Source organism: Molossus molossus, unplaced genomic scaffold, assembly GCF_014108415.1.
Source record: "Molossus molossus isolate mMolMol1 unplaced genomic scaffold, mMolMol1.p scaffold_m16_p_2, whole genome shotgun sequence".
Lineage (NCBI taxonomy): Eukaryota > Metazoa > Chordata > Mammalia > Chiroptera > Molossidae > Molossus > Molossus molossus.
The window spans coordinates 4,488,941-4,499,415 of NW_023425355.1; the positions used below are offsets into that span (position 1 = coordinate 4,488,941).

At 46.7% G+C, this 10,475-nt stretch overlaps 1 protein-coding gene across 1 annotated transcript; it reads left to right on the forward strand.

The window, feature by feature from the left end:
• The first annotated feature begins 6,645 nt into the window (after window positions 1-6,645).
• LOC118636057 (E3 ubiquitin-protein ligase Siah1-like) lies at window positions 6,646-7,662 on the forward strand. The gene has a single exon (XM_036271120.1). The coding sequence runs from the start codon at window positions 6,646-6,648 to the stop codon at window positions 7,660-7,662; it is 1,017 nt and encodes a 338-aa protein (XP_036127013.1).
• Window positions 7,663-10,475: the final 2,813 nt, after the last annotated feature.

A 10,475-nucleotide genomic window follows, 5' to 3' on the forward strand; every position in this document is an offset into this window, starting at 1 on the left:
CAAAGATACAGAGTTTATACATTGATTTCCCAAATGATGTTCTACAGAGATGTTCATTAAGCATTCACTACCACTCAGCTCATGGTCCACTGGTCTTCCAATTAGTCCTAGTATCACAGATGGTAAAGACATAATAATCCATAACAGGGGAGCTGAGGTTAGGGACAGGGAACCAAATGTTATCTCCTTTATAGTCTTCCTTTATCTCTGTCTTTAGAGCATTAGTTCTCAAATGGAATGAGCATCAACATCACCTTAGAAGCCATTTTCCCCCCAAACAATATATGCTTATGGTCCCACTCTAAAGACTCTGATGATGTGCATGAGGTTAGCCAGGGATATGTGCACTGAAATAAGTTCCCTAGGTAAGACTAATATGTACCCTTAATTAAGAATCACTGCAATAGATAATCTGTATCATATATTTTAACCCTGCAATTCTAAAAAAAAATTTCTAAGTAGGATCTGGGAATAGCTAGTTATTTGAGAAAGAGAGAGAGAGATTCTGGATCAAGATTCCTGACTACTGTATGACCACTCTAGTGCAAATAGCCATCAGGCCCCACATGTACTCTAGGTTCTAACCACACCAAGCCATTCACCATTACATAAATCACAGATTCTCTCCCTGGAGTGCACACCAGAATCACCGATAGAGTTTAAAATTTATATGACTAAACCTCACCTCTGGAGCTTCTGAGTGAGTTGATTCTGCATTGGAGTTCTGTACACATCGATTAGGGGGAGATAGCTATGAGAATAATTAGGGTGAACAGTCTTGAAGATACTCTTCCTCTAAAGATGCGTCTCACTCAGGAATAACCAATACCTCCTACATATTTATTGACCTATTCTGTGTGCCAGACAATTTAAAAAATAACAGCTTTAATTAGGTATAATTCACATACCATAGAATTTATCCATCTTTAATTAATGAATTAATTTTTATCTTCACCCGAGGACATTTTTGCATTTATCTTCAGATAGAGTGGGAGAGTGAAAGAGAGGAAGAGAGACAGAGAGAAACATTGATGTGAGAGAGACACATCCACTGGTTGCCATTCACACAACTCCAACTGGGGCTGGGGACAAACTGCAATGGAGGTACGTGCCCATAGCGGGAACTGAACCAGGAACTCTCTGATCCACAGGTTGACTCTCTAACCGCTGAGCCAAACTGGCCAGGGCAGAATTTATCCATTTTAAGTGTACAATTTAATGATCTTTAGTAACTCTACCAAAATGCCACTACTACCATTCTGGTTATGGTAAATCCATTGTAGAATATTTTCTTCCCTCCAACAATCTCCCTCAGCAAGTTTTCTGATGCCTATATACACTCAATCCCCATTCCCTCCATATGCCCCAGGTATTCACTAATCTAATTTTGGTCTACACATTTGCCTAGTTTGGATCCTTCATATAAACAGAATCATATATTGTGTGTGTGTGTTTTTTTTTTTTTTTATGACTAGCTTCTTTCACTTAGTGTATCATTTTTGAGGTTCATCCATGTTATAGCATGTATTTGTACTTTATTCCTTTTTATGGGTCAATAATATTCCATTGTATAGAATATTACATTACATTTTGTTTAATCTTCAGACATTTGGGTTGATTCCACTTTTTGGCTGCCATTAATAATGCTGTTATGAATATTTGTGTAGAAGATTTTGTGTGAACATATGCTTTCATTTATCTTGGGTATATACATAGTAGTAGAATTGCTGGGTCATGTGGTAATTCTGAGTTAATTTATTGAGGAATTATCAAACTGTCTTCCAAAGCAGCTGCATCATTTCACATTTCCACCAGTAATGTACAAAGGTTTTGAAGGTTTCTATTTCTCTACATCTCCGCTTCTTATTGCATTTTTCATTATAGCCATTGTAGTAAATGTGAACAGGTAATCTCCAGTGTGCTTTTAAAAAAAGATTCATCTTTTTAAAAAGAAATGTGTTTTTATTGACTTTTTTAAGGAGAGAGGAAGGGAGGGAGGCAGGAAGAGAGAAAGAGAGAGAGAGAGAGAGAGAGAGAGAGAGAGAGAGAGAGAGAGATTGGCTGTCCCCCACATGCACCCCTACCGGGGTTTGAGCCCACAACCTGAGTATGTTACCTGACTGGGAATTGAACCCATAACCTTTCAGTGTATGGGATGACACTAAACCAACTGACCACACCAGCCAGAGCTCCACTGTGTTTTTTAAAATGATTTGTATTGAGGCATAATTGACATACATTATATTAGCTTCAGAGGCAAAACTTGATTCAATGTTTGTACATAGTGCAAAATAATCACAATAAGTCTAGTTAACATCTTTCACCATATAGTTACAGAAATGTTTTTCTCATGATGGGAACGTTTAAAATCTATGCTCTTAGAAAGTTTTAAATATGAAATACAGTTTTATTAACTGTAGTTGCCATGCTGTGCACTACATTCCCATGACATTTATAACCGGAAAATTGTACCTTGTGATTACCTCCATCCACTTCCCCCACCTTGCACCCTCCACCTCTGGCAACCAATAATCTTTTTATCTATAAGTTTAGTTTGTTGATTTTTTTTAGATTTCACCTATAACTGAGCTCACCTGGTATTTGTCTCCATTGTGGTTTCAATTTGCATTTCCCTGATGGTAATGATGCTGAGCATCTTTTCATGTATTTATTTAGCCACTTGAATATCTTCTGTGCTAAGCTATTTGTTTACATCTTTTGCCTATTTTTGTTCAGGTTGTCTTATTATTGTGTTCCAAGGGCCCTTTATAAATTCTGGATATAAATTTTCTTTTAAAAAATTTATCAATATATTTTAGAGATAGAGAAGTAGGGAGGGAGGGAGGGAGGGAGAGAGAGAGAGAGATTTGTTGGTTCACTTATTTATGCATTCATTGGTTGATTCTTGTATGTGTGTATGTGCCCTGACTGGGTATCAAACCAGCAACCCTGGCGCATAGGGACAATGTTCCAACCAACTGAACTACCCAGCCAGGAATGGATATAAATTGTTTATTGAATATGTTCTGGAAATATTTTACCCTGTTCTATTACATTTCTTTCATTTTAAAGTATTTTTTGAAAAACACATGTTTTATTTTTGTATTTTGATTAGGTCCAGTTTATCAGTTTCAACTTTGTTTTGGACTCTATTTTTGGTGTTATATCTAAGAGGTTCTGTCTAGTCCAGTCTTGAAAAATTTCCCCTATATTTTCATCTAGAATTTTTATTGTTTTGACACTTAAATTCATACCTATCATACATTTTAAAATTAAATTTATTGAGGTAACATGGTTAATAGTATTACATAAATTTCAGGTGTAGAAAAATGTAATTCAATATCTGTAAATCCTATTGATTTCTCACCACCAAAATTCTAGTTTCCTTTCTCAAATTAATTTTTGGGCATGATATATAGTGAGGGTTTGCATTGATCTTTCTACATACGCCCCAGCACCATTTGTTGAACACAGTATCTTTTTGCCCAATGAATTGTCTTGGTACACTTGTCAAAAATTAACTGACCGTCAATGTTAGGGTTGTTCCTAAATAATCAATTCTGTTCCACTGATCTATATGCCCTTGCTGTGCCACTACCATACTGTGTTGATCACTGTAGCTTTATAGAGTTTTCTGTTTCCTGAATACGTTATGTTCTCTCTCTCCTCTTCCAGTGCTTTGTACATGTTATTCCCTCTGCCTAACCCAGTCTTATCTAGACAAGTCACACTTATTTTTCGGGTCTAAACTCAAAAGATGCTTTGTCTAGAAAGCATTCCTTGATTTCAAAAGTCTGGGCCAGGTATTCCTCCTTAGTGCTCCAGATCATCCTATAGTTCTCTTTCTCACTGCATCATCACCTTGTATGACATGTGCCTGCTCACTTGCTGTAAGCTCCACAATGGCGAAAATCCTCTGTCAGCAGTTCTAGAGTTTCAGCTCCAGGGCTTGTACAGTGCTGGATGCCTCGGAGGCGATCCCTCCCTTCTCGTTGAAGACAGGAGGGCCCGAGTCCCCTTCTCCTTAGGGAAGACTCCTGCAGACCCCATTTCCTGCTGCAAACCAGAACACCGTGATAAAATAGAAGTCATGAGTGTATGTGAAGGCACCCGAGAGCGAACAAGGCCTTACAGGACTGTGGAGCCCAGAGGCAGGACAGAACGAGACCGACGAGGCTGTTCTCGTCTGAGGGCCTTGGCCGACCACACAAGAGTCCGCGGACAGACAGCCGCGCTCTTGAAGGGCGAAAGCGCCAGCCCCAGACCTCTGCACGCGAGAGCCCTCAGGAGGGGACCCCCAGACCCACGCTCGGGTGTTCGGCCCCACGGAGAAAGGCTCCTCACGGACAGGAAGGCTCCATCAGCCTTCGGGGCCAGCATCCAGTGACCCCGAGGTTGCGCTGGATGCAGGCCGTCCGGGACTCGGGTGCCTACCACCGGCCCAGGGCAGCATCCGCCCTCTGTGGGTGCAGATGAGAAAGCCCAGGCCTCACACCATCTCCATCCCAGTCTTGCAGCTACCAAGCCGGCCACGGAGCCCGATCCAACCAGGCCGAGGAGCACAAAGGCACAATGAATGGAAAATCAGGAGAGACCACAGACCACGGACGCACCCCCCGCGGAAAGGAGATGATAGGATTTCACAGAACTGTGCTTCCTGCGTTCAGGAAAACGCTCATTGGAAATACTCCTGAACACTACTTTTCAGAAGGTCCCAGGGAACATTCTGGAAACAAAAAACAGGGGCGAGGAGGAGGAGGCAGACGGAAAGAAGATGGCGCCTGCCGTGGTGGGTGGTCCTGGGCGGGAGCAGGAGTGGGTGCGGGCTGGGCTGGGGGGAGGGGCCTCAGAGACCTGGACGTGGCCATGGTGGGGGGCTGAGGACCTGGACATGGCAACGGTTGGGGGAGGGGCTTGGGGACCCAGACATGGCAATGGGGGGAAGGGCTTGGGGCTTGGGGATCTGGACAAGGCAATGGTGTGGGGGAGGGGCTGGGGACCCAGACATGGCAACAGGGGAGGGGGGAGGGGCTCGAGGACCGGGATGTGGCAACGGCTGGGCTGGGGGGGCATGAAGGGGGCTCGAGGACCCGGATGTGGCAATGGCAGGGCTGGGGGGGCATGAAGGGGGCTCCAGGACCTAGATATGGCAACGGTTGGGGGAGGGGCTTGGGGACCAAGACATGGCAATAGGGGATGGGGGAGGGGTTGGAGGGCCTGGATATGGCAACAGCTGGGCTGGGGGTACAGGATGAGGGCTACAGGACCCAGTCACAGCAACATCTGGGCTAGGGGGGTAGGGGGGAGCTCGAGGACCCAGACACAGCAATGGCTGGGCTAGGGGGGCATGCCGGGGGGGGGTTCGAGGACTTGGACATGGCAACGGCTGGGCTTGGGGGTCATGAAGGGGGCTCGAGGACCCGGACATGGCAACAGCTGGGCTGGGGGGCATGAAGGAGGCTCGAGGACCCGGACACGGCAACGGCTGGGCTGGGGGTGCATGAAGGGGGCTCGAGGACCCGGACATGGCAACGGCTGGGCTGGGGGGCATGAAGGGGGCTCGAGGACCCGGATGTGGCAATGGCAGGGCTAGGGGGGCATGAAGGGGGCTCCAGGACCTGGATATGGCAACGGTTGGGGGAGGGGCTTGGGGACCAAGACATGTCAATAGGGGATGGGGGAGGGGTTGGAGGGCCCGTATATGGCAACAGCTGGGCTGGGGGTACAGGATGAGGGCTCCAGGACCCAGGCACAGCAACATCTGGGCTGGGGGGGTAGAGGGGGTTTCGAGGACCCGGACACGGCAACGGCTGGGTTTGGGGGTCATGAAGGGGGCTCGAGGACCCGGATATGGCAACAGCTGGGCTGGGGGCGCATGAAGGGGGCTCGAGGACCCGGATATGGAAACGGCTGGGCTGGGGGGGCATGAAGGGAGCTCAGGGACCCGGACATGGCAATGGCTGAGCTGGAGGGAGTGGGAGGGGGCCTCGAGGACCCGGACACTGCAATGGCTGGTGGGGGGGCTCAAGGGGGGCTTGAGGACCCAGATACGGCAACAGCTGGGGGGGCATGCAGGGGGGCTCGAGGAACTGGATATGGCAATGGCTGGGCTGGGGGGGCATGAAGGGGGCCTCCAGGACCCAGACATGGCAACGGCTGGGCTTGAGGGGAGGTGGGAGGGGGCCTCGAGGACCAGGACACGGCAACGGCTGGTGGGGGGGCTCAAGGGGGGCTTGAAGACCCAGACATGGCAACGGCTGGGGGGCGTGCAGGGGGCCTAGAGGACCGGGACACGGCAACGGCTGGTGGGGGGGCTCAAGGGGGGCTCAAGGGCCCAGACATGGCAACGGCTGGGGGGGCGTGCAGGGGGGCTCGAGGAACCGGACACGGCAACGGCTGGGCGCGGGGGTGCTTGGGGGGGTCAAGGACCCGGATGTGGCAGTAGCTGTATAGCCAGGGTGTAGCCAAGGCAACCGTTGTTGGGGTGCCTGAACAGCGGCAGAGGTCAAGGCAGCAGCAGACCGTTTCCCGTGAGTGTCCCCGCGGCAACCCCCTGCGGGGTCCGGGAAGAGGTGTGGGCTTCCTGAGATAGTGGACCAGTGAACGGGTGGTGAGCGTTGGGCGGCGCCCTGTGTGTCCACAGCCATGAGCCGACGCAGCCCCAGGGTGCACCGTCCTGTGCCTTCTGATGGCCCAGCGCCCCCTCCTGTGCCCCCCGAAGGTCCGGCACCCCCTCCGGCGCCCTCCGAAGGTCCGGCACCCCCTCTTGTGCCCCCCGAAGGTCCGGCGCCCCCTCCTACTCCCTCCGAGGGTCCGGCGCCCCCTCCTGCGCCCTCCGAGGGTCCGGCGCCCCCTCCTGCGCCATCCGAGTGTCCTGCGCCCTCCGACCGCCCGGCAGGTGCAGCTGTGCCCAGTGCTGACCTGGCCCCTCTGTTTGAGTGTCCCGTGTGCTTTGGGTCCGTCTTACCGCCCATCTTCCAGTGCTACAGCGGCCACCTCCTGTGCAACAGCTGTCGCCCGAGGGTGAACTGCTGCCCGACCTGCCGGGGCCCGTTGGGACGCATCCCCAACTTGGCCATGAACAGGGTGGCTGACTACGTGCTGTTCCCGTGCCAGTACGCCTACTACGGCTGCATGGCCACCATGCAGCACCACGGCAAAGCCGCCCATGAGGATCTGTGCGCCTTCCGGCCCTACCGCTGCCCGTGCCCCAGCATTGTCTGTCCCTGGCGAGGCCCGCTGCATGCCATCTCGGCCCACCTGACGCAGCACGAAGTCATCACGTCCCTGCAGGGGGCGGAGGTCGTGTTCCTGGCCTTCAACGTGCACCTTCCCGGCGCCCTGGACTGGGTGATGGTGCAGTCCTGCCACGGATGTCACTTCATGACGGTCCTGGGGAAAAGGAACTACCACGGCTACCAGCAGTTTTTCTCTGTAGTGCAGTTCATCGGAGCCCCCGGCCAGGCCCAGCAGTTCACCTACCAGCTGAAGCTGGCCAAGCACAGGCGGTACTTGGCGTGGCAAGCCGTGCCTCTGTCCCTGCTCGATGATCCAGAGGAGGCCTTCAGGAGGGGTGACTGTCTGCTTTTTGATACTGGCACCGTGCAGTACTTCGCCGAAGACGAAAACCTGAGCATGAAGGTCTCCATCTCCATGGGCTGAGAGAACAACAGAGCACTTTCGGGCCGGGGTGGGGGGAGAGGGGGGACACCACGGTCAATAACATAAGGGCTGTTACAAGGAAACACTTGCGTAGGTGACACTGATATGTTTACAAACATGTCAACAGTGAACCGCTGAATAGACATGTACACACACATTCAAGACGCACATCTCTTGTATTAAGAAAGGAAGTAGTACAAAATAATTCTCAATTTGTGTTTGTTGTAGCTTGAGGGTACTGTTGAAAAACAGTGGGGTTTTTGGTTTTGGTTGTTATTGTTTTTATGTACTTGCATGTGTGTTTGAGGTTTTTTTTCTTTAACAGACAAGCCATGTTGAGTGGTCTTAGACCACTGCTTTCCCCTCTATTTTAAATTAAATTCATTGGTATGACATTGGTTAGTAAGATTATATAGGATTCAAATGTACAATTCTAATTCTACAAAAATAAACATTTAAAAAAAACAATAAATATAAATATGTGTCAAAAGTGAAATTAAAACATCAGTGGGGAGTTTAATGGAAAGTAAAGTAAAGCTAAAGAGAGTGAACTGGAAGATAGATCAGAAAAAAATATTCAGAATGAAATACAGAGAGAAAAAGAGATGCAATATAGAAAAAAGTGTGTCGGATGTATGCAGGTTACAGAGAAAATCTCTAAAAGAGGTTGTAACCAAATCTTAAAAAGAGTAGACCAAGAATAAGGCAGGAACATTTAAAGAAACAATAACAGCCCTGGCTTGTGTGGCTCAGTTGGTTGGGTATCCATCCCATGCACAGAATGGCTGCCAGTTAAATTCCCCATCAGGGTACATGCCTGGGTTGCAGGCTCATCCTCAGTAGGGGGCATGTAGGAGGCAGCCAATAGATGTTTCACTCTCACATGGATGTTTCTCTCCCTTCCTCTCTCTATAAAAAAAAATCTATAAAACAGAAATAGTGGCTGATAATGTTTCAAAACTGACAGACAACTATCAAACTACAAATTCAAGTACTATGAATCCCAATGAAGATAAACATAAAGAAAATCACACCTAGCTGTGGCTGAGTAGCTCAGTTGATTGGGCATCATCCCATGCACTGAAGGGTTGCCAGTTCAATTACTGGTCAGGGCACATGCAAGGGTTTCAAGCTCGATCCCAGGTAGGGGGTATGTAGGAGGCAGCTGATCCATGTTTTGCTCTCAGACATGAATATTTCTCTATCTCTCTCTCTCTAAAAATCAATAAAAATAGTTTTAAAAAAAATCTTTTTCATAAAGCTATAGCTGCCATCAGGACGATGTATGGTTTATTTCACAAGTACAGGTTTAGTTTAACACCATATTCAAAGAATAAAGGGAAAAATCAAATGATTATTTCAATAGATGCAGGAGACTAAAATAACACTCATAGTAACTACAACTAGAAAATAACTTTTAAATCAACAAAGGTTATCTTTTAAAAAAACAACAAAAACTACAGCAAACATACCTAAATTGAAATGTTAAAGGATTTTCCCTCTGAGACTAGGAATAGGACAAGAATGGGTGCTATCACTACTTCAGTCAACATTGTCCTGAAGGTTCAAGCCAATACAATAATGTAAGGGAAACAATGATACAGGCCCGGGTTGGTTTTCTTGTGAAGCAGTCTGGAAGCCATAGGCTATCGTGTAGGACTTTTATGAGGAAATGCTTTCCGGTTTAATTTATATGCAATATAAAAAAAATCAACCTCCAAAAAGCCCTAGCCAAATTTATAGATCTGGAACTGGTATGGCCCTTCAGAGGTTTCTGGACTAGGGGGAAAGGGGCAAACCTAAATTTATACTCTGTCATTGATCAGTCATTGGATGAGGGATGCCCTAGAAGGAGGAATATCCTTGGGTGACAGTTTTCTTCAACCAAACAAATTCAGACAAGGCCTGTCAACTGACCCCTGTCTGCTAGTAGCACTCCCAGCAGCTGAGGGAATTGAATGGGGACTTGGGTGATGGACCACAGCATTAACTGCAGACATTTAAAATGGCTTCGCACATATAAAATATGTTGAAATAAATCTAATGAAAGGTGGATGAGTTCTCCACAGAAAATTAAAGAAAACCTCAATAAATGAAGGTATATACCGCCATACTGGAAGACTCAATATTATAAATATAAAATATTATAAATATAAAAGTTCTCCTTAAATGGATTTATAGGTTCAATGAAATAAAAATTAAATTCCCAGAAGGGTTTTTCCCTTAATTTTATTTTACTGTGGTAAGAATATTTAACTTGAAATCTATCACCTTAAAACTTTAAGTGTATAATACATTATTGTTGACTGTAGGTACAATGTTGTACAACAGATCTCATATCTTGCTTAAGTGAAACTTACTGCCTGTGATTAGTAACTCCACATTTCCCCGTCCCCTATGCCCTAGATAATTACCATTCCACTATTTGATTCTATTAATCTGACTATTTTAGATAACTCATAGAAGTGGAATCATTAGTCTTAGTCTTTCTGTGACTGGCTTATTTTGCTTAGCATAAGGTTCTCAAGGGTCATCCTTGTCACATAGTGCAGAATTTACTTTTTTAAGGCTGTATGGTATTACCACATTTTCTTTATCTATTTAAGTATCAGTGGATATTTAGATTGTTTCTACATCTTGGCTAGTGTAAATAATGCGGCAATAAACACAAGAGTGCAAATATCTCTTTGGGATCCCAATTTCAATTCTTTTAAACAAACACCCAGAAGTAGAATGACTGAATTATACGGTAGTTCTATTTTTAATTTTTGAAGGAATGTCCATATTGCTTTCCACAGCAGCTGCGTCACTTT

Bases quoted from the DNA above. Each gene is read 5' to 3' on its own strand.
- LOC118636057 (XM_036271120.1), top strand. From the start codon at position 6,646: ATGAGCCGACGCAGCCCCAGGGTGCACCGTCCTGTGCCTTCTGATGGC.